Below are 24,674 nucleotides of genomic sequence, written 5' to 3' on the forward strand. Positions count from 1 at the left end.
AATATGACATGGACTTGTTTGTTTTGTAAACAAATTGTATAATTTTAAATATTTAACCTGGCTACAGTTTAAGGTCGACATCTCTCACAGAAATGCTTGCAACAGACTAAGCTAGCCATGGCTCACCTGTTAGCATTAGCTATAATCGAACAAACAACCAGCCAGTGTCTGACTGTGTTTGATAGATCTGCTAAAAACACGTGAAGCATATTAATATACATATGTTTATTATGTTAGCACTCTGCAGTCAAGTAGTAACATAGGAACAGCTACTGTCTTTCCAAACTCAAACGTTGTTGTCTTTACTCTAGCTACAGAACTGCTGTTTACGATGGACCTGCCACATCATGGCTACCGAGCAAGTAAGTATTGTAGCAGCCTTGTGGGGTAATATTATTAATATTATTATTATTATTATTATGGTGGTTGTACAGTAGTTGATTTGACTAGTACTGGAGGGTCATTATGCCACTTCTCAGTGATCATTTAGCTACTGATGTGGTATAGTGTAGTTGAGATCAATGTGATTACCCCCCTTGCCTTGGAAGTTAATATCGCATTTTTAGGGTTAGGGTTTTTGTCGCATATTTGTTATTATCAATATTAAAGGATGGTGTACATTACTATAGCATTGCTATAACATTCCAAAACGCTCACTCCCTGTTCTTACACTCACTGTACCCGGGCTTCTCTCTCTCTCTCTCTCTCTCTCTCTCTCTCTCTCTCTCTCTCTCTCTCTCTCTCTCTCTCTCTCTCTCTCTCTCTCTCTCTCTCTCTCTCTCTCTCTCTCTTTCACTCTTTCTTTCCTTCCATCCCTATAGCAGCAAAGCCAAGAGCCCGTGCTGCTCCCCCCACTGGGGACCCCCTCCTGTTTGAAGATACCAGTTCTGCAGCGCCAGCGATGAACAATCAGGGGTATTACACACCTGGGTATAACATGGGAGGAGTTCCAGGTGGAGGGGCAGGGGGTCCTGGGCCCAACAACCTGTTCGCTGATCCAATGGCTAATGCTGCCATGCAGTATGGTTCCAGCCTGGCCAACCAGGGAAAGGATATAGTCAACAAGGAGGTGAGAAAACCACTATATAGGCTGGTATCCATTGTTATTCATCCAATAGACTCCTAGATGGAGACAGCTTATTTTTGGCCACAATGCTTTAACTAGTCCTTTCAGTTGAACTATATGTTTCTGGTCTGCCATTTGGAATCCACAATGTTGCATTTCGTTTGACTTTGTCACATTTTAAATGGATAACATGCTACTTTATCAACTTTCTCAAACAAAGTTTACAAAAGGATACCAGGCGTTGTGGCATAGCTTGAGCGCTTGAATACTGCCCTTGGTAAATAAATCTTTACACTCCGATACTACACCGCAGAGTTTGACGTCATGAAGCATGAGTTTTTGCAATGCGCAACTGTCAGGAAAACATGCCAGCATCGATAAAAGGATCATTTTGGAGGCGTACGATTCCATGGATCGAACATTTTGAAACCGGTTCTCAACTGGAATCGGTTCTCGATTCCCATCCCTAGTATTGTGTTACTTTACTGGCTCGATGTGTGTCTGAATGATTCAGTGTCTGATAAAGTCAAGTGTTGACCTCTTCCTTAGATGGCTTCTTAAAGTGTTATGACACAACTTTGGCTCTTGATTTTGTATGAGACATACTAAACCTTTGCAATCTCTGCCTTTCAGATCAGCAGATATATTTCGGTGAATAAGCTGAAGTATTTCTTTGCCGTCGATACTAAATATGTCATGAAGAAACTTATGCTCCTCATGTTCCCATACACACATCAGGTAACCAAGTCATTTATTACATCAAAGACACAGACTGTATCAGCTTTTCACACATTATGTTCTACACTGTATGTCACACGACAGCACAGTCACACTCCTGTCAAGGACATGCATGAGAATCGTGGCATTCCTTTATCATCTCGTCTCGTGTTCTCTCACACATATCAGTTAGTCAAGTATTCTGTAACCTGATAACTGTTAGGGGCAGTAAGAACTATATGTCTTCGCTTCTCTGTGACGTTGGCTTAATGCGTTTCATTTTTGTTGCGATAGGACTGGGAAGTTCGTTACCATAGAGACACTCCCCTCACTCCCAGACATGATGTGAACGCGCCTGATCTATACATACCGAGTGAGTTTGTATTTCATAGCGTTACACCAAAGTGGATTTGTTGAAAGATGTTTAATGCAAAAGTATTTAACATAATGATGAATGGTTGCATTGCATTTAGGTTTGGTGAAAATAACCATACATTTTGTTTTTCAGCAATGGCTTTCATCACCTACATTTTGCTGGCTGGCATGGCCCTTGGGATTCAGAAGAGGTTCATAAAAATTGTGATGTTGATATTATGTTTCAGTCACAAGTTCAGTTTCAGTTCCTTTTCTGTTTAATCATTTTTGTCCCTTCTTCAATGGCAGGTTTAGTCCAGAGGTCCTGGGTTTGTGTGCCAGCACTGCTCTGGTGTGGGTCATCATTGAGGTGTTGGTCATGTTGCTGAGCCTCTACCTGCTCACTGTTCACTCTGACCTATCAACCTTTGATCTCATTGCCTACAGTGGATATAAATATGTGGGGTGAGGACTCTTCACATTATACTCCTGTCTCATATGTTTTTATTGTGTTAGGTTAATCTCTGGTTAATTCAATTCAACATGATGGTAAAGCTTTTCGTTTGGAACTAAATGATGTCATCCTTATAGTTTTTACCTATATAGTTAGTAAGTGATTCTCTACTGAACTATCAATAACTTGATTTGCCAGTTTTTAACCTTTTGTATACATTTGTGTTTCAGGATGATTTTCACTGTGCTGTCAGGTCTGCTGTTTGGCAGTGATGGATATTATGTAGCTCTTGCCTGGTGCTCTTGTGCCCTTATGTTTTTCATTGTAAGTATTAGAGAACACTGTATCACATAGCCACATCGCAAAAGACTTTTGCTTTTATTGTTGTTAAGCTACTATTGATTTCCTCTGTGTTTAAATTTGGTATTAACATGATGTCTGTAAACAAACCAAAAACATACTGCTTTCTCCCTCAGATTCGCTCTCTTAAAATGAAGATTCTGTCATCTCTCTCGTCTGATTCCATGGGGGCAGGAGCGTGCGCCAAACCCCGACTCCGCCTCTATATCACCATGGCCGCCGCTGCCTTTCAGCCACTCATTATTTACTGGCTCACATTTCACCTGGTCAGGTGACCTGGAAGGGGGTTTTGACCATGAGGTCCTTTGGTATTTAACTTAAAAACCATGGGCCTGTTCAGGAGGTTGGAATGTTACAGGACGTTCAGGTAGAAATGCACCGTGTAGAACAAGCATGCGGTCATGTGGTCATGGGAGTCATGTCAGCTTTATAAATTACATTTCTAACCGCAACGTTTTGAACTTTTCAACTTACTGAATATACCCCACATGTTGAGGCCCATCTACAAACATGGTTGTTGTGAATGTCACTTCTACCTGCCTTTCAGCTCATCTGTCAATCAAACAACAAACAAGAACTGTGGTTTGTGTTCAGCTAGTGGGTGGAAGTTTTGTAATGAACTTTTCTCTTTGATTTACCTACACAGCAATTCACACTGGAAGGCTTTTATGTTTTTCCACCATGAACGTTATACAGGACGTTGCTAATTTTTGGCCACCTTCCCCCATTGAAAAATAAGGAAATTCTATCGATGTGTGGTGACCAGAAACACACTCTGGTTTTTCCAGTTTCTTCTTTTACAAAGATACCGCTGTATGTGTTACCCATGAATTGGGTTTACCAGACATTTTGTGAAAACTCAACATAAGGCCAATACCTAAGAAATTGTCCTTTAAAAGGGTTTAACAGTTACAGATAAATTGAGTTTCATTCCCTCCTATGAGATTAATTTCTAGGATATTTATAACCAATGCCCAATATATTTTCTTTATATGTTCTCCCTGTTCATCCCTCCTTTTTATTTATCTGAACTTTATGGTGCATGAACTATATATAGTGTTTGATTTTTTTGTAGAAAAATAAACATATTTAGCTTTGAATTTTAACCATGTCTCTGTAATTTTGTCAGAGACTACAGAATGTAGAATTTATTTTATTTTATTTGTATTTAACCTTTATTTTAGTAGGACGACGGTTTCTTTTAGGGGGGGCCTGCACACACAACAAAGAGGTCCTTAATCCAAACTTTAAACGGCCCTATTGGCACCAGAGCAACCAACTGAAACGTTCTCTGCAGATTGTTCCAGCAATGAGGTGCACCACAACTAAAAGCGTCATTACCCAATTCGGTGGAGACTCGAGGAACCTCAAGAGTTAACATACTCTGAGAATGAGTTAGGTAATTGATGTTCTTGAATTTTAATAACGAGGTTAGGTAAAATGGGAGTTGCAGTAAGGATTTATACACAAGAAGGGAGTAAAGAGGTCTATGGGACTTTAACAAGGTCTCGCCAAGTTTTTGATGCTGCACTTTGTTTTTGATGCTGCACTTTGGTAGATGACATCGCCATAATCAAGCACTGGCATGAAAGTTGATCCCCTGTCTAATGTTCAGGGAAAGGCAAGATCTAGACCTTAAATCTTAGCTTTTTAATAACCTCCTGTCCTCCTCTATGTTTTATGAATGTCAAGTCTTTGTCAAACCAAATGCCTGGGTATTTATAAGCATAAATCAGATAATGGTTTCTGTGATTTGGTAAATACTGTAACATATATTTAGTTTTTCCAGTATCAAGCACCAACCTCAGCCCAACAAATGCTCAAATGCAGACTGTAGGTCAGAAAGAGCCTGGTCAATTTGTGGGGACAATAGCTTATAGATGCAGGTTACAATTATTTAATCCAATATTGTCCAAAGAACCGACCAAGAATCAATCATTGTCGAACACCCTTTGTTATGTCCAGAAATCCTGATTTAACACAATCACTGCGTTCTGTCCATTAAATAATTTTCACACCATCTACATGAAGCCTAAATGGCAACAGTCTAAATTAGAACAGAACTACAGAAAGACATTGGTATGGTGCTGGAAATAATGAATGAGTTCTTCCTTCAAATTATCCCTCAAAACCCATCTTTTTAAACTTGCTTTTAATCTTTAACTATTGTTACTGTTATATACTACATTCATTATTGTTTATTATTATTTTTTAAAGTGGTGAAGTGCCCCTTTAAGGTGGGAACGCGCAGGGTGCGCGTTAACGGCAAAGCGTCCTTTTGGTTTCCACGGTAACGTTGGATAGAACGCGAACAACCAGGGATTCGATTTCGACTTTCTTTTCATGAATATCAGAGAATATATATGTATTTTATTTTTTTACATTTGAATGCTATGTTTTGCCTTTCTCGAGAATGCGACTGCTATTCCTGCAAACAATTTTCCTTGGTGTATTAGGTAAGCAAAGCATGCTACATTGACCGTCTTTGAACTATTTCTATCCTAAGGGGGGATTTGACAAAAGACTGCTTCTCTAATTGTCCTAAATGTAACTTTATATTCTGCCGCCATGTTCCTTTTCTGAGGTATATCCAGCATTGTTGAGCACCATGCGGCGTCATGTTCTTCTGAGCTCAAAAAGAGAAAAGCACCTAATTGTCTTTTGGAAATTATATGCAGTCAAATTCTGTGTTCACCTGTTTGATGCCCACTTGCCATCTGAATCTGCTTAGTTAAATCATTTATCCATAACCAGACGAGAGAGATAGAAGGTAGGTAGTAGGGGACTTTGTACAGTATAGTTGACTTTTGTTTTAATATATAACTTTATAGTGCAGTTATTTTCCCAAGGGGGGGGGGGGGGGGGGCTTAATGACTAAATTGTGTTACATGTGCCACATGTTATTAGATCACTTAATATTTACAGTATGACAAACTACATGTGAAATGCTTGGTTTGTTGTTTTATTTCCGTCAATGTATTGTCACCAACTGAAATTTCCACATGCCATTGACAACATTTTTACTGGTTTATTTTTCAACAGATCAACAACTTGACTCTATCAGGATTTTCTGTCTGCTGCTGGGGGGGAAATGGAGAGTGACACTCACACACTGCCAACCCTCCCTCCCTCCCTCCCCGCTCCCACCACACTCTATCAGTCCCTGGACATTTCTTCATCTCCTCTGCAAACTTTGTCAAATGTACATGTTTCACTCCCTCTCTCTCCTCTTTCAATCCCCACATCCCCTACCTCACTTTCTCCCACACGCCTAACACCCATCCATTCTACCCCTCAGTCTTACCCCCTCTCCCCTCTTTTACACCCCATGTCCCCCCTTCAGTTCTTTGAAGGACAAAACTCACACTGCCTCAACTCAACGACCACATCTGACCAAGATGACTTGACCTGCCTGAGCTGGCTGCATCAAAGAGGCAACTTGCTTCCCTTGCAGCCCCTGCCCAAAATAACACCACTGCCTCAGCTAGAGCCTCAGGATCTTTTGCCTTCACTGCACCTTCCTCCCTCCCCATCTAAGCCCCCATACTCCTTCAGCAGTTTAATCTTCATGGCAATAGAGGACTCGCTGGACAAGAGGCTTCCAGTAAAGGGTATCTATGAATGGATTGTGAACAGCTTCCCTTACTACAGAGCAGCACCTGGAGGGTGGAGGAACTCTGTTCGTCACAACCTGTCTCTGAGCAAGAGCTTCCGTCGAATTCACAGGGACAAGAGCCAGGTGAGATGTGTTCACCAGTCAACAGTTACACCTACAGTCTCACACATGCATGCACACACAATAGCACAGATGCTGCCTTACCACAGAGCAAGACCTGTCTCACATTTAAGATGGTTAGCTATTTACATTCTGAAAATAGCATATTTCTGCCTTTCTTGAATGGTCTGAATGGTGAGTTGTAACTTTGCAGATGGTGTACACTGTGTTTCAGTCGGTAGGGAAGGGGTCGCTGTGGTGCGTGTGTCCAGAATATCGACCGGCTCTTCTAGAGGTGCTTAGAAAGACCCACTATTATCACAGCACCAACAGCAACTTATTGAACAACCCTGCCTTGTAAGTATGAAACGCACACAACCACATCACCTGCAGTTTGACCGACAAAAATCTCAATGCCTCCTGTCACACTCACTAATTCATTCTGTTAACGATTTGTGAATGATTTAATGATTTGCCTAATAGTAACTGAATTCTTTCCTGGGCCACTGCCTTGTCAGACCAGATGGAAAAACACAGTTTGCGCAACACTCAGCTAATTGACATGGTTATGGAGATCAGACCCCTTTACCTGAAGTCTAACAAACTGTCTGTACTCATATCGTCTGTGTCTGGAGCAGGTTGGAGGGAGCTGATTACGGAGTGTCTATGGTGTGTGACACTGTGGAGATCTCAGGTTAGACCTACTAAACATTTCAAAGGCTTAGATCTCAACACCAACACTGATTGAAACTTGTGAGCAATGTTTTTGACACTATCAATTTCCCTCCTCCTGGTCTATCTTTTACACCTTTATTCACCTGGAACCTATTTTCTCTCCCTTACTCCGCATGTGTGGCATGGTTGGTGTGTTTGTGTTCTGTTGTCTTGACAACAACCTTCGATTACCGTGGCAACCTATAGTCACAGCAATGGCTGGCTAGGCTCTTTATGTCCCCTTTCACTAAAGCTTATGAAAACTGGCTTTGGCCGAGGCTTGAGTGCTTACATTCCACTCAGTGGTTGCCAGATAAGTCTATAGAATATACACGGCACTGTACTCTTTATATTTAGGCTTATACACACTATACCATTGCTTTGTACATTGTGTATGTTGATATGTCCATATGCTGATGTGCCACAAAGCACAATGAACTGAACAGTATATGAAACAAAAAATAATTTTGGTCTCTGTCTCACAGATTCCCTCTCTCAAACCCTCCTCCTCTCCTCCCCCTCTTCCCCTGCCCTGACCTCAGACAACCTCACTCTCTCATCGAACCCAACTTGCCCTTTGACCCCTGATCACGAGGAGCTGGTCACTATGGAGTCAGTCGAATACCAGGAAGAGGCTTGTGAGGAGATGGAGAAAGACCCCCTGTCAGACAGCGGCTACATAGAGTTACATTACTACCAGTATCACCAGTACCAGTACCTAGTTCTTCCTGGAGACACCGAACTGGACCTGGAGACCGTAGAGATCCTGCAGCTGGATGCAGAGGCCCAAGAGGCTGCTGGGTCACTGCTGGACCTCGCAGGGGGTGGGCATTAACACTGATGAACAAATAATGCAGTGAGACGTAAACAAGTTGACCAGCAACAGAGTGACCCACACTGATGTATGGATATTATGTGCAAACTGAGTTGACCATATGCTGCTGCCTGCTGACAAGTTGACACTGCCTGTGATCTGATCTGTTATCATGAAATGGTATAGATGATTGCACATACAAGCCACCCTACCTGATGCACTGAAAAACACTTGAGGCACTCACCTAATCAACAGACATATAATCAACACACATTGGCATCAGATAAAAGTAGCAACGTTCCGTTAAAGTTGTATTATTAAACATTGAAGCTTTTATTAAGAATCAAGACCTCTATGTTTTGAGGGAATACAAGAGGTAAACTAAATGAGAAAACCACTGCCCTTTGTATGGTACCTGTACTATATCAATGACAATAAAGACCATTCATTCATTCATTTAATACACTCTCAGATTCAGAGGACAAGAAAAGTTGTTAAATTCTGAATCCTTGTCTGTATAATGATTAACATTATATTTTTGAAATGTTTAGATTTTATAATAATCTGTCAACAGGTGATTCCTTTATAGAAGGCCTATACCTGTGGAGAATGAATTTTGTATGTTTGATTTGTTAGATGTTTAGAGATAACTTTTGACAATGTATCCTTCATCTCTTTTTCAACTGTCAACATTATTAACAATAAAGAATCACGTTATTTTAAAACAAATAAGGGATTCTCGTGATTTTGCTGTTGAAATTAAGTGTCTAAACCATACGTGTTATGTTTTATCAATGCCATTGCCTATTTATTTATTTTTTGCAATTTTCTTTTTATTCAACAATAAGAACAATAATACAACAATTCAACATCAACAAAAACAAAAACAACCAAAAGAAAAACATTAAAAGGAAAAGAAAAAGCTACTGCTGTCATGTCTCAAGTCTGTGTCAATTGCCATAGAGTCCACTTCATCCATTTGTTGTCCATCTGTGGTCCTAAAAGTCGTAGTCTGTGAGTCAGTCTTTCCATAACATGGATTTCCCCCACTGTGTCTACCCATTGGTCCTGAGTAGGTAGGTCTTCCGTACCCCAACCATTGCCTATTTTAGATACACTTTGTTTATCTGGTGAGATTCAGCTATACAATAATATTATGGAGACTGACCCACCCTCTAGTGGGGGAAAAGTATATGACTGGAAACAACAAGTCAGCTTGCCTAAGAGGCTTTGCCTATTGTGTATCTAATCTATCATCTATGCCAGACATGATACCTTACAGGTGCAACGTAGACTCTACATATTTACAATCTCGTGGAGAAAGTGGATTTTGGGTGGGTTGTTGTGATCATAGAAATATAATGATTACTCAATATATTTATATGGTAGTGATTGCCACATTCCGCACTGTAATTTTTTCCCATTCGCAGTCCTACATGAACGCCTACATTTCCCTTCGTAATAATACCTGCGAAGCGCCAGGAGCATCTTGGAAGATGTAGTTCAATAACGTTCACCCACAACGCCGTAACATTGGCGCTAAAACTACAATACCTACAAGGGCAATCGGTTTACGGATGTGCCGATGAATTCGTGGTTGGAAAAGTTTTTCTGCCAGCCCTCCAGTGTTATTATTTTTCTGAGTCAGAGCTCGTTCCTGTGAATTCCGCTCTTTCGGATACCAAAGGTAAAACCCAGGGCGTGTATTACCTTAGGAAAAGAAAGCAAAAGTAGAATGTAATGCAATACATGTTTGTTTGTGAGGATACTATTTTCTGTGTTTGTCGTCGTGACAGAGCTTGTAAACTGACAGCTAGCTGGCTAGTTTTAGAAGTAAAGAAAGGCAAGGCAGCGTTCCAAACGAATGGAATGTATCGAGTTTTTTTGGGGGTGGTTATAGGATTGTATACTTTGGTTATAGGATTGTGTACTTTTTGCTTGTACGTGTCTGTTGCCACATTGATCAGTTCATCACAACTGTATTTTTCCTGATCCAATTCTAAGCTCCTGTATGATTTGAAATGTATCAAGTTCGATTATTATTAGTTTGTATAGTATTACTCTATTTGTACTACTGCATAGAATGGGAGAGGACTGTGCAAACTACATGCACTCACTGCGATGTAAGTCGCTTTAGAGAAAAGCTATGGCTATCTGCTATGGCATGTAAACCTGTTTTCACTCCTGCATGCAGCCAGACAGTGCTTAGTAGGTTTCGTGCTACACCCCTGACTGCATGTCACTCAGTGCAGAGACATACGGCATACGTGTCACTCAATGAGAATGTGTTCACCACACCTTACAGGCTATTTCCCCGTCTTATTTGCGAAATCTGCTTTCAGTAATAGGGAAGGAAACTCATTCTGATTGAGCTCATTTGGTATTGTGCTTTTGGGTTAATTGATTCTGTTTTGGTATCCCTCCCTCACAAGATTGGCTACTAGAACTGCAACAATGATGGCCATTTAGAGGGCTCAGGAATCTGCGTGGATGTGGAGCATGTGGCACTAGCCCGCAGCTGGGTTGAAGCATCACACATTACTTTGGGATCAGCCCTGCACAGAGCTCAACATTGTCTTCAGCACTGCTAGCTTGTTGGTGCATGAATCATTGCTCTTTACGGACACTTTAGGGTGCTCCTTACCGATGAAAATCAATTTTGGATGGTTAACTTCTATAGATTTCATTGATGATGACTACTTGTTAGTCCTGCGTCTTTAGCTTTAACTGTTAGATTATGTGAGATGTGGTTCTGACATGTCTGCTTCAGTTGAATTACTTAGAATGGCCTTGACTAAAATGTCACATGTCCAAACGTGTCTTCTGTCCCCCACAGGGACCAGTATCTCCACTGGAACTATGGGTGAGCCAGGCCCAGTGCAGATTGTGGCAGTGTGTAAGGAGAACCACTCCTTTACTTTGGACACAGAGGCTCTCGGACGGGTCCTGCTGGCACCCGAGGTACGGGACAAACATGTGGTGGTGCTCTCGGTGGCTGGAGCCTTCCGGAAGGGCAAGAGCTTCATTCTGGACTTCATGATCCGTTACATGTACAGGAAGGTTGGTATTTCTAACACACACACACACACACACACACACACACACACACACACACACAACTCTAAGTACTGTATTTAAACGTGTATGCATTTGTGTTCCTTCAGAAGCATGGTGAGGACTGGCTGGGTCCGGAGGATGAGCCTCTGACTGGGTTTTCCTGGAGAGGGGGCTCGGAGCCAGAGACCACGGGCATCCAGATCTGGAGTGAGGTCTTCCTGGTGGATAAGAGTGACGGCACAGAGGTACTGATTTTGGTGTGATCCTGTCATATTGCTAGCTTTTGTAACCGAGATGGTAAACTCACTCCTCAAGTGGAAGTACTGTGCCATCGATTTGGTAGCTTTTCGGAGGCGTAGCTGTTAATCATCGGTTGTTTATCATCGGTTGAGGGAGGTATGTTGTATATGTTGGCGATCCAGAGGATGGAAGATTGAGACTTGTTTGGGCAAGGAAGCAATACTGTTTTGCAGCAGTGTGGTGCCTTACACCTTACAAATAGCTTTTTTCACCTCAGACTCCTCGCTAAAACAAGGGCCTATCTTCCGCAGAAGGACCTAGAGAAGGTGATCCATGCCTTCATTACAACCCGGCTGGATTACTGCAACTCTTTGTATGTTGGCATTGACCAGTCCCTGCTCCGTCGGCTGCAGCTAGTTCAGAATGCTGCAGCTCGACTACTCACCGGTACAAAGAAGCATGACCATATTACACCAATCCTGGCTTCTCTTCACTGGCTCCCCGTCCGCTCCCGCAATGATTTTAAGTTACTTTTAATTGTTTTTAAAGCACTGAACGGGCTGGCACCCCCGTACTTGGCTGACCTATTGCGCCACCACACTCCATCCAGAGCCCTTAGGTCAGCTGAGCAACTGCTTTTGGAGGTCCCCAGGACTAAATTAAAAACTAGAGGGGACAGAGCCTTCTCTAAGGCCGCCCCTAGGCTCTGGAATAGTCTCCCCTTCCACATCAGAGCCGCCGAGAGCATTGAGGCTTTTAAAAAACTAGTCAAAACACATCTTTTCTCCCTGGCCTTTGACCTGAGGTGAGCCTGCCTTCCCGACACTGCACTCTTTGCACTTTTATTTATACTGCACCTTGCTTTTAGTGTATTTTTCTATTTGATCAGTTTTCTTTAATCTGTATGTTACGTATCTGTATCTCTTTTATCTTGTTTTTCTCTTTATATTTGATCTGTTAAGTACTTTGGGCGGCTCTTGTCGTTGTAAATGTTGTGCTATATAAATAAACGCTACTTACTTACACTAGTGGTATTGGCATTGCAATTAAAAAGTGTGATATTTATCTAAGAGATCCTTCAGGTTATGGAGAAGTTTCTTAGATTTTTTTAAATACACAATGACGATTGTTATTTATAACCTGCTTTTCGCCCTCTGTAGGTGGCAGTAGTACTAATGGACACCCAGGGAGCTTTTGACAACCAGTCTACTGTGAAGGACTGTGCCACCATTTTTGCCCTCAGCACCATGACCAGCTCAATTCAGGTGCTTTGGTTGAGTGTATTTATGATTTCTTGTCTATTTATATTTTTTCATCCTTCATGTGAATGGTGTTTTTTTCCCCTCTTCCTCTTTTTTCCCCCCTCTTCTCTAGCATTAGAGCTATGACATTAGTTATTAGTCACTGTTGGTGTGCAGTGTCCGTGGTGTGACTCCCTGTGTCTCTCTTTGTAGATTTACAACCTGTCACAGAACATCCAGGAGGATGATCTGCAGCAGCTCCAGGTCAGTGTCTCTCAACAGCGCATTGCATGAGAGCATTAAGTAGACCCCCCTCAGGATAGAGATTTACTGAAATATTCATATAAGTTGTGGCCCTGAAACCGGTTTTTAATCGAATGCAAATGTGCTCATTATAAGTCTGGTAATTCCCTCCAAAGTACCTTGAGGGATGTGTTTTCATGTTATCACTGCATAATGAGAAACATCCTGTATGCTTGGTGTTCTTTCAGCTGTTCACAGAGTACGGTCGCCTAGCCATGGATGAAATCTTCCTAAAGCCTTTTCAGGTATGCCTGACACGGTGCCTTTTGACCTGGCTCTTGACCTAGCATTTTTCTGGTACATTAACATGTATATTATGTGTGTTAATAGAACAGTGTTGTGACTATGGTCTCTCCGCTCACTCCCCTCTACCTTTTTTTCCCCTCTCTCAGTCTCTGATGTTCCTAATCAGGGACTGGAGCTTTCCTTATGAATATACCTATGGGTTGAAGGGGGGCAGTGAGTTCCTGGACAAACGATTACAGGTAACAGTGCCTGATTCAATAGGAAAATTCAGCTAGATCCAGTGATGTATTGGCACATTACAATATCGGAGATATGTATTAGTGTCCAGTCGTTAACAGTGTGTGTGATGCTGCACAGGTAAAGGACTCCCAGCATGAGGAGCTGCAGACTGTGAGGGAGCACATCCACTCCTGCTTCACCTCCATCTCCTGTTTCCTGCTGCCACACCCGGGCCTGAAGGTGGCCACCAGCCCAACGTTCCAGGGCGAGCTCAACGGTACGGCTGCCTATGCCTCCATCATAGTACAAAAGTACATAAATAGTACAAAAATAATAATAAATAGTACATTTTTGGGACGTACCATCTTTTTAATGTTGCCTTTAAATGACTAAATAATTAAATTATGATGATATAATGATTGGAGCACTTTGAGCTGCAACGTTTGCAGGAAAAGCGCTATACAAATAAAAGTTATTATTATTACAAAAGAAGAGATTTGCTGAGGCTGCATTCTCATTTTATGCACCCAAATTGTGGAATGCACTGACAGTTTACATTAGGGATGCAACCTCAGCAAATATGTTCAAGTCAAGACAAAAAAAAATAATCTTTTTAATATTGCCTTTAAATTACTAAATAATTAAATCATGATTATATAAATTAAAGCACTTTGAGCTGCAACGTTTGCAGGAAAAGTGCTGTACATGTACAAATACAAGTTATTATTATTATCTACCTTTTTTGTATAACTGACAACGGCACACTGATGACTACTGCCTGATGAATGGATTGAATCTCATCGAAGCACCGTGTCTGTTTCAGATGTGGCGCCAGAGTTCAAAGAGGAGCTGCGCAACCTCATCCCCACGCTGCTGCACCCCGACAGGCTGGCCGAGAAAGAAATCAACGGCAACAAAGTCACCTGCAGGGGCCTACTGGAGTACTTCAAGGTGAGACGGCACGCTTGCTTACACCTCCCACATTCCTGCTGGGTATGATTTGTTGTCTGACGGTGTTATGTGGTTACAGGCGTACATCAAGATCTACCAGGGAGAAGACTTGCCACATCCTAAATCCATGCTTATGGTAATGATGCCCGTTTACATTCTACATTTGAGCATACCACACCTCTTTGAGAGCTGTAATCAGACCTGGATGTAAATAGTATTTGAAATAATTTCAAATACTTTAGTGTTTGCTTGTGTCTGTGGGAGAGTGCCAGATGGTTGAAGTTTATACTTTTGTGACTATTCCATCGTTTCCATGGCACCGTTGTGTCATTTGAACCCAGGGGGGTATTCCTTTAGCAACGTTGATGGAATACCCCACAGGTCTGGCTGTAACACCCAGTAGTCTCCCTCTGAATATCACATATCTCCTCACACTGAAGTGAACCGTATGTCTCTCTCTCAAGGCAACAGCAGAGGCCAATAACCTGGCTGCAGTGGCAACAGCCAAGGACCTGTATTACAAGAACATGGAGAAGGTAGGTAAACAGGAAGAGCTTGTTTTGACTTTTCATCTCTTAAGTTTTGCATTTAAGATTCCTCCTGACACTGTTTGTTGGACCTCATCTTGTATTTTCTTTACCTTGTCTTTACCTGCAGGTCTGCGGAGGAGACCTCCCCTATGTGTCCCCTGACTCTCTGGAAGAGAAGCACATTTTCTTCCTCCGGGAGTCCCTCCATGTCTTCTCCTCCACCAAGAAGATGGGAGGGCAGGAGTTCTGTGACCGTTACCAAGGCCAGCTGGAGGCAGAGATGGTGGAGCTGTGGGTGTCTTTCAGCAAGCACAACCAGGTAAGAGTCACTGTCTCACAAAAGCCAGTTTTATCACCAGTCATCACCATGGTCCATTTGTAATATTTTGATGGTAGAATCATGTTGTCTGTTCATTATTTTATTTCTTCATCTTTTGATAAATGAAGGACAACACTTCTGAATTCTGCATTCTGAATGATATGATTTTCTTTTATTTCTCTTTAAAAGTCAAAGAATGTCTTCAGTGCATTCCGGACGCCCGCAGTGCTGTTTGTCCTCGTGTGCTTCCTGTACGTGCTGTCTGCGCTGTTGCTCTTCATCGGCCTGGCTCCCATTGCTTTTGCATGTGACTGTGTCGTGGGCCTGGCCATGATCGCCATGCTGACCTGGGCCTTCATCCGCTACTCTGGCAAATACCGGGGTGTCGGGGGAGCCATCGACCAGGCAGCTGGGGTCGTACTGGAGCAGGTGAGAACAACAGGAACAACGCATAACATTTAAGAAAATATTCTCAGACGGTGTCCCAAGTTTAGGGTGGCCAAATTTGAAGTGTATGTGAACACAAATATGTATGTACAGTGTGTATCTGTGTTCACAAACTGCTCATGTGCTGCATCTAAACAGATGTGTCCACTTTGTAGTCGTCAGCATTTGCAGCATTTATTCAAGTCAACTTCTTTCATGTTTCCAGTAGAGTAAATGTAAGCCTTTTTCCTCTTTTTCAGGCCACTGTGGTATTGAACAAGTCGAGAGGGCCGGTGGGGACTGAACAGAAGAAATCCAGCTAGAAGGCCCTCTTCGTCTAGATGCAATACAACCTGCACACATCTAGCACTAAAGCCTTACCATGATGCCACCTTATGGAACACACACGTAGCACTTAATAAAAAGTGAAGTACAACAAACAACCCTTTTACAATGGCAGTATGAAGTCAAATTGAAGCAGATTCACCAGCATCTTCTCATATGCACAATTTTACACTACATAGCTTGGTGACATCACTACTTACCAACATAAAGATCATAGTTTTGGAAAGTTGATTCAGGTTTCTGGGGCCAGGTATGTTCAGTCCCAGGGGCATGTCTACTGCCCCCTGTAGGCCTGTCTGTTTTTAACTCTGTCACTGCCATTCACACACACAGTCCTACCCTCTGTCTACAAAGACAACCCAGTGATGTTTACTTAGAAAGTACTCTAGACCAAAGTAATGTATTATATTGGACTTGCCATGGATTTGAATGCATCTCATACTATATGTATCCGTTATGATCGATGCTAGTTGGAAGCTGACCAGAGGGCTTATAAGTCATAGAAGGCGTATGATCCGGTTTAACTATGCTGTGCTATAATGCAGTATATCATTTATCCATGATGTAGATCTTGAAGTTTCGCTGCTCTCTTTTCACTGCTATGTGCTCTTGTATACGTTCCACCACATTCCCAATTTTGCAATATTCCCTTTATTTCCCTCCCTTTCAAGATTGTATGTGGATTCATCCCACAAGTACTATTTAGATAAAATGTCTGTAAATAAGATATGTGTTGCACTGCAGTGAAAACAATTATTATCCTTTGTTTTTGATTCTGGTGCAGGCACTCTGATTATTCCTCTAAAATACACAACTCTTTCATACATTTTTACAAGCCCACTTTAGACAGTGCAACTTCTGACACATTCCATTATTATTTCTTGTATGTTTTGACTTTGCTTTGCCGCTTATAACTTGACTTATGTCTTACATTTTCTGAAGTTTAAAGATTGGTCAACAATAGTCAAGTGGTACTTGAGTTGTCCACTGAAAGCTCCAAAGACAAATGTAGGCTAGTATATTATGCAATACTAAGGGGATCACTGGAATTTAGATTGTGATCATTCACCCTTGGGGCTTAGATTACTGTCTTTTTTTTTGTTTGTCTGAGGAAGAATCACTGATTTATTTGTTAACAAGTGATGGGCATCCATTGTACAGTAAGATGCTTGGTGACCTGTCAGCCAAAGAATTACCTGTATGAATAGCAGTAAAGCAACATACCATGTGATTAGAATGCTAAGATATATAATAGTTATAAATCCATTGTCTTCAATATTCCTTTCGCACATTCCATGTCTGTTCCTTTCCATAGTTGAGGGGGCAAACTTTGAGAGGGGTTGTCAGCGTTATCTGTTGCACTTTCCAGCCTCTCTCTGTATTGAACTGTTACATTTTAACCGAAATTTAAATAGATCTGTTACATTTTTTCCTAAATGTGTATGTGTGTGTGTGTGGGTGTATATATATATATTAGATGCATGAAATTCATGTGCTCATTGCAATTTTGATCATATTTTGCACCAGTATGTCTTGTGACCGTGGTTAATGAAATGTTGCAAATGCTGCATTTTTAAAAGAGTAAATAGAGCTTAAGCCAAATAAAATGCAAATGAACTGTAAGATTGCTTGAGTTTTGACTAGTTCATCACGAATCAATTTTACTGCCATATCAAAAATGTTTTGGATGCGTCTCTTCTTTTTCTTTAGCTTGGGTTGAGTAGATAATTGGAGAATGACCATTAATACAGTGAATACTTTTTTGGCATGTTTATTATAAAACATATATTTTTTTTATTTAATAAACACAGCATATGTATTATTTACCCCATGAACAACCTAGCATGCTCACAAAGGGGGAAAGCTTTCTCGTCTAGTAATGAATCACCGCTTGTTGTTTGATGGCATCCACCAGTCAACGATGTTGGTGAAATGATTCAGAGTGCGTGCCCAGGCTGACTGACAATGGCTTATATGTTGTGAAACATTTCACAGTTACAAATGAAAAGGCCTCATCATCATCCATTCATTATCTCGTTGTGTTTAGCCCTTCCCTCTCTCCCCTCTGCCCTCCTACTTCTTCACTCCTTGCCTGTCACTCTCCTCTCCGCTGCACAATGCTGCTCCCACCAGTGCGTCGTAGTGAAATGTGCTGTAGCGAGAATCATGTCCTTGTTTCCTTATATGGTGATCGGCGTCGCGGGCCGCCTTGTTGAACCGAGGCGCGTGCACCGCCGCCGCCACCATTCGCTTCCATATTTGGAAGTGAGTTCAACAAACCTTGTAGAGGGGGGTGGGGTGAAACCGGGTGAGACATAACGGGAGAGAGAAGCATCCACAGCACGAAAAAAAATGATTTAGCTGTTGTCTACATAGAATTGTCAGTGTCAAAAAAAATACGAATCATACTATAGCCTAGTGCTACTGTAACTTATCCTAAACCTAACACACGAATGCTGCATCTTTACAATCATACATACCACAAATGTTTTGGAGTTCTACAGTGGAACTGACTCTAGTAGCAATAACATTGCACAAATACCCTATATCATCATTCAAATAACGTAGACAAACACACACATAAATGCATCCTGTCTGTCGTATTGTCTAAGTAAGACATTCGTTTCATTGGCATAACATGCAGCCTTTCCAGCACTAACTATCAGATGCCCAAGCAATTAATCATTTCAACGATGACTGTCTTCTTTTTTTGAAATAATGGTTTATGTGGTTCAGGATTAAAAACTTCTATTCCCATCATGCTGTATGGTAAATCTCATGACCACTCTTTCCTGGGCAATGCTCGTGCTCCCACGCAGAAAGGCGCGCCCCCGTGGTGTATCAAGTGTGAGCCAGAGCGAGCCACTGCATCACAGCTCATTCAATTTCTAACCCAGACGCCGAACAATTCAGAGAGACAGACAGCCATGGTACGTTTCCATTTAGAAATTTAACAACTAGCTCTGTGCCATTTCTGTGATAACACCCTGATGACGGACTGTGTGTGTAGTGTGATCTTGCCATGTTAATGTAACGGGTTTAAGCGTGTTTATTTGTTGTGTAGCTATGAACAAGCGAATTCATTTGGGAGAATCAGTGTTCAATCCAGTCGGGTCAGCTGTGATGGCTGGCGTCGCCGTGCCCCTAGAACCATTATGTGAGCTCGCTTAAAGCCAGAATATTGAATCTGGGACGGTGGTTTAAATAAGTAAATCGTTTTAAAATAGGTGTGCCGGTGTTAAACTATTCCCCTTCCCGAAAGTTCCTCTTCGCCCACACACATTTCTCCGTTTTTTTATGGCCTTGCCCCAACCAGGACGTGGAAAGGAAAAACGACAAAACGACCCAAAAACAACTGCTGGCGCCATTTCCTCCCTCACCCTCCCTCACCCTGTCCTCTCCCCGGCCTCAGGCCCGTGTTTCCCCCGGAGGGCTGAATGTCTATCGGGGGAATTTACTGCTGTGGTGCTCCTCCTCCCCCCCGGTCAATTTGTCAACTATGGAGCCAGCAACGTTATTTAACTGGCTTTGTTTGTGTTCGCCGGTGCTAACAGTAACACTTGTGGCTAACGCGCGGATGTAGCCTGTTAGCTGGCAGAGCTAACTCAAGCTCATTCACCGTGGTCGTAACCAGAGGTAGCCTGTTAGCTGGCAGAGCTAACTCAAGCTAACTGAAGCTAACTCGGTTTCCACCTCCTTTGTCTCTCCGCCAGTCGGTCGCACGAAGCCCTTGATTATTTTTTTTAAAACTAGCTACCGTGCGCAGGTGCTCTTATCTATCGACCTCGGTTGACTTTATAATTACCGCAGTGATTGTATTGCATGTGAAATTAATTTGGAGTTGGTATTCAGGAATTTTCTGAACATCGCGTTTTGCCTTATATAGTTGCACATGTGCGACCGCTGCATTCATGACATGGCCCCACCCTGGTTTTGGTGCAAAGAACATTTTTGTAGAGTTTCCTCATTTGCAGTCGGTATCTGTTTCGCTGTTTTCGCTGGAGTGTAATTATTTGTTAACGGATATACAATATCAGTCGATTGTGAGCAATTATCAGGTGATGTCAGCGTTTATATTATAGCGTGATATCCAGTAGGCTAGAGATTTAGCACATTAAATGGGCCCTTTGTCGTTTGTCGCGAGCGTTACGGCGCAACGTTCTTCCTGGTTCCACGCACCAAGTTTGACAAGTGATGCGTCGGAATCAGGCGCTGGAGGATATGCTTTCTCCTGTAACTGGCTAAGAGCTACATAGAAAAGAAAAGAAAAAAAGAGGCCTAGAGGGAACTGCATGGTTAGTTGAGTGCAGTTTGCACAGTTTGAGCCTCTGAACTCTTAACTTGGAGGAGACTATTTCCCCAGTGATGAAAGATTGCCCTGGAAATGGAAGTGTTCATTCACCAGGCAATACCACTTCTAATACTGTAGCAGATTATGACTCCGGATGTGTCAGAACTGCAGGTGAATCGTGTGGTCTCTCTCAGGCCTTCATCCTCACTCACACCCATAGCAAACATTGCCCACGCCCTTCTTACAAAGTCCTTCAAAGTGGGTCACTCAGTGCATAGTTATAGGTCTCGGCAAGAGACCTCAGATCAGAAGCAAGGTTTTGTTAATGTGTTGGTTTGCTTTTACTGGGGAATGGAGTTTGTTTTCACCTGATTTAATTAGAGGACTGGCAAACCTACCAGGGATGAGCAGCTCAGCTTTATGAGAGTTTTGGTAACATCCTGGTTCCTAGGTCGACGTGCTTCCTGTTGCGTAAAGTCAAGTGCCCTAATGGAAATCAGAAGACCTGAGCGAGTGTATGACTCAGGGATGTTGTCTTTATTTTGACAGAGGAACCATTGTCTCTGTCTGTGGCTCAGCCCTGTGTTCTAAAACCTCAGTTCCTCTCCCCACCTTCACTCCATAGTATGTTTACAGCAGCTATGGGCAAATCTCTCATGTGTGTGCACGTTTGAGGAGGAACAAAAAGCCCTCGTTATATAACCAGGTTTTATACCTGCTTATTGAGACACGCCTGGCCCTATCAGGCAGTGGCAATCGCCCAAGACACCTTTAGCATGGTTAAGTTAGGCTTTTCATGTAACAACCAAGCAACTTTCACTCTCCACTGCTAATCCTTACAGCTACCTGTCAGTACATGGTCCTTTTCAGGGTTGGGCCCAAGAATCTGCCACTCCTGCTGAGTCAACTTCCTTTTACTGATCAATGCCATAGATGGTGTTCCAGTTTGGTCCACCACACTCTTAGATGTGATGTGGAGGAAATTGGAACAGAGTATTGCAGTGCACCCCCCCCTGCACCCTACCCATGGAGTGTTTATAACAGCTTGTCATTGTGCAGCCAACTCCCAGTACCTCCTATCGATTCCCTTTATCAGCTGTTCTTGAAGGGTGCATTCCTGCAGTCGAAGTCTTGGGCACTCCAATTTCTTCTGTGTCATTGCTTTCTTTCCTGTCACTCTGACGATTGTTGGAGATAAATCAAACTAAGCTTTAGCCCCTAAAAAAAAAGAAAAGTAGCTGTTTGTTGATTTAAATGACTTGGTGGCTGAAATGTTCATGATGCCTGCCTTGCTGCAGACTTAACCTTTTTTGTGTGTGAATTTTCTAATTATATAGTTTCTTGCCTCCAGTCATCACATACACAGCTTACAGAACCCTCTCAAATTCCCTGATTGTAAGCTCACTGACCCCCCCCCCCCTCCATCCCTTCCTGTGGGCTCCTCTCTGCAGGCTTCCGGAGTGACCGTCACAGAAGAAGTGATCACAGTCTTCAATGACATGAAGGTGCGCAAGGCGCAGGCCAACGAGGAAGAGAAGAGGAAGAGGAAGAAGGCGGTGCTGTTCTGCCTGAGTGAGAACAAGAAGAACATCATCCTGGAGGAGGGGAAAGAAATCCTGACCGGGGACGTTGGCACCACCGTCGATGACCCTTACCTGCACTTTGTCAAGATGCTGCCCGCAGACGACTGCCGCTATGCCCTCTACGACGCCACCTACGAGACCAAGGAGACTAAGAAAGAGGACCTAGTCTTCATCTTCTGGTGAGGAGAGGGGTTTGTGCAGACTAGGGAAGCGGGGGGGGGTCTTATCAGCCATCTACTGTTGTAACAATCTGCCCATTTCAACTTATTTGTGGTGTTTGTTTATTATGAAAAACTGACAATTTGCCATTTAGCAAACGCTTTTAATCCAAATTTGAATTATTTTAATTTGAACACAACCTTCCGATCACCAGTCCAACTCACTATCCACTAGACCACCACTACCCTGTAATAGTGATCGTCTTAAATAGCTAGGCCAGCATTTCATAACCGTTGTTCCCTTCCATCCCTGTAGGGCCCCAGAGAATGCCCCCCTGAAGAGCAAGATGATCTATGCCAGCTCAAAGGATGCCATCAAGAAGAAGTTTACAGGTGAGAAGCACCTCTTGGTTTCTGTGTGGTCTTGGTCTTCACATTATCCCCTTGTGCGAGGCCTCTCAGGCTCTCTCTCCTCGCATCACCGATAACTTCAGAGAACTGTAGCTTTCTAAAGGTTAATTTTGGCTTGTTTCTAATTTTCCCCTCTTGTTTTAATTCCAGGTATCAAGCATGAGTGGCAAGTGAACGGTTTGGATGATATCAAGGACCGACGCACCCTTGCTGACAAGCTTGGAGGCTCTTCGGTAGTCACCCTGGAAGGAAGCCCTCTATAAATCTAGCCCTGGGCTTCAATTGAGGCCTAACAGACACATCTGAGGGTTTGGCTGTTCATTCCAATATGGTTGGGAGGAGGGGCAAAGCAGGACCAGGGTCATTGTGGGACTGTGGGGGTGGGAGGGGGGGATACGGTGGGAGGGGGTGGGTTGAAAATGACAGTTTTCCAAATTCCACAACTGCAGGCTGTCATTCCAGTTCACATGACATAATGAAGAACAAAACACACACAAAGAGGAAAAAAGCAATTTAAAAAAGAGAAAAACTTGATGAAGGACGATGATTAAAGAAGTAAATTGTAAATGTTTGAGGTTCCACGTTCCATTGGAATGATCGCAGAGAAAGGGACAGGGCAACAACTGTTACAATTCCAACTATTGAATCCTGCAAGATACTGTTCTTAATTATACAACTACCTTTTTTTTTGCCAAACTTCTAGTTAAGTTTTCTAAGTAAGTGTGTATAGTTGAGACAAGGTGTAGTACAAAACGATTCTGATTGCACAAGATGTATCAAACCTTTTTCTCTTTTCTTTTGAACATGCAAATTCCAAAACTTTTTAAGTGATTCCAGTTATTTTTATTTCCAGGTCTGAGTAAAAAAACAAAACATTGATGTAATAATTTAACACATTCCTTTTACTTGTTAAAAACAGGATCTAGTGGGTTGAAGTCCGAAGGATTCGGTAGTCTGAAGGTCGGAAAGATGTATTTGAACAGCTTGTGTTCAGCACTTAGATTGGTATTGAATGGTGGATGTTTTGTATCGTCTCCTTATCTCTAATAAAAAGGCACTAAACTACTGACTTTGTTTTGCTCTTACTTCATATTCTTTGTTCATTGTGTTTACCGGTGTGTGTGTTCACTGGCCCATCCAAATGAGTTGGGTTCATGTGCTGATTGCTAATTAGTAGCAACTGAATAAAGGAACGTTCCACTGAATATACAACTGAACATGATATTTACACATACCATGGCTCTGTTTGGTTTCCTAAGACCAATGTTTGGACATGTACTTCCTTTACTGAGATGTCGGTATTGCAAAAAAAGTAGTCCAAAATGCTGTAAACAGAAATCCAATTCTCATTACGGTAGACCCTCTTCAAGAATATAATATGAAGGTGTTATTCAGAGGGATTCTTTTGTAATGGGAGTTGGGATTAGTGTTATTGTGTTTAAGATGTAAAGTATCTCAGTAAAGGATTTAAACCTTTCTTGTGGAATCAGCTGCAGCCAAGGTAAGTGAAAAACGATTGTTGGGATGTATTTTCAGTGGAACAGCCCTTTAACTGCTTAGTTAATAAGATATGCATAAAATAAAAGCAAATGTATTATGTTCTGACCACAAGAGGGCACCCCAATACTACGTTTGTCCTATTTTCATTACACAAAATAACTTCGACAGCAATTACGATAGAAATCTCTCAGTTTATTAAAATAGATAAAAGCATTTTCCAAAAATAAAATTATTGCCAACATTCTGTGTGTCCCCCACCCCTAACTCGCTATAGGTAAAGCAAGCTGTCTGCTTCCAGAATTTAGAGTAAAACCCCCTACTAGGTTATCACAACTGTCTTTACTTCATTTCTCCATCCCTGCCTTTGACACCTTTGACATGTTGCTGCTTTCAGTCTCATATAGTACATTATCAGTGTGGTCTGTGTATGTTAGTGTATATTTGTTTTCCTAGGCATGTCTCCCAGTATGTGGATCATTAGGAAAGGATAGCAGTTTAATAGGAGAATCCTGCCACATCCTTAGAGACAATACCTGACAGAAAAGGTCCCCTCCCCACATCTCTTTGTCAGTGAATCTCCACAACCAAACACGTGATGAAAAGCATGCTGATGCAGTGTTATTGAGAAAACAATTAGGAGTGTATGATATCTGAAGCCTA

General features: G+C 42.2%; 4 protein-coding genes across 4 annotated transcripts; all 4 read left to right on the forward strand.

The window, feature by feature from the left end:
- Nucleotides 1-314: 314 nt before the first annotated feature.
- Nucleotides 315-3,990, forward strand: yif1a (Yip1 interacting factor homolog A). Its single transcript, XM_080526822.1, has 8 exons — nt 315-362; nt 822-1,069; nt 1,700-1,804; nt 2,078-2,156; nt 2,292-2,349; nt 2,447-2,602; nt 2,822-2,915; nt 3,068-3,990. Exons 1-8 carry the CDS (start codon nt 332-334, stop codon nt 3,224-3,226), a joined length of 930 nt encoding a protein of 309 aa, XP_080382948.1. The 5' UTR covers nt 315-331; the 3' UTR covers nt 3,227-3,990.
- Nucleotides 3,991-6,279: 2,289 nt separating this feature from the next.
- On the forward strand, nt 6,280-8,215 carry LOC308153735 (forkhead box protein N3-like; the record flags this gene model as incomplete). Its single annotated transcript, XM_080526928.1, has 4 exons — nt 6,280-6,690; nt 6,902-7,023; nt 7,305-7,360; nt 7,923-8,215. 4 exons carry the CDS (start codon nt 6,280-6,282, stop codon nt 8,213-8,215), a joined length of 882 nt encoding a protein of 293 aa, XP_080383054.1.
- Nucleotides 8,216-9,833: 1,618 nt separating this feature from the next.
- On the forward strand, nt 9,834-17,686 carry LOC308152616 (atlastin-3-like). Its single transcript, XM_080525633.1, has 14 exons — nt 9,834-9,881; nt 11,031-11,254; nt 11,359-11,496; nt 12,652-12,756; nt 12,946-12,996; nt 13,224-13,280; nt 13,428-13,520; nt 13,639-13,777; nt 14,324-14,451; nt 14,531-14,587; nt 14,916-14,987; nt 15,109-15,300; nt 15,490-15,729; nt 15,987-17,686. Exons 2-14 carry the CDS (start codon nt 11,054-11,056, stop codon nt 16,047-16,049), a joined length of 1,536 nt encoding a protein of 511 aa, XP_080381759.1. The 5' UTR covers nt 9,834-9,881; nt 11,031-11,053; the 3' UTR covers nt 16,050-17,686.
- Nucleotides 17,687-18,910: 1,224 nt separating this feature from the next.
- On the forward strand, nt 18,911-22,881 carry cfl1 (cofilin 1). Its single transcript, XM_080525594.1, has 4 exons — nt 18,911-19,001; nt 21,814-22,124; nt 22,420-22,496; nt 22,665-22,881. Exons 1-4 carry the CDS (start codon nt 18,999-19,001, stop codon nt 22,775-22,777), a joined length of 504 nt encoding a protein of 167 aa, XP_080381720.1. The 5' UTR covers nt 18,911-18,998; the 3' UTR covers nt 22,778-22,881.
- The last annotated feature ends 1,793 nt before the right edge of the window (nt 22,882-24,674 follow it).

Source organism: Nansenia antarctica (genome assembly GCF_963989245.1).
Source record: "Nansenia antarctica genome assembly, chromosome: 3".
NCBI classification, from domain to species: domain Eukaryota; kingdom Metazoa; phylum Chordata; class Actinopteri; order Argentiniformes; family Microstomatidae; genus Nansenia; species Nansenia antarctica.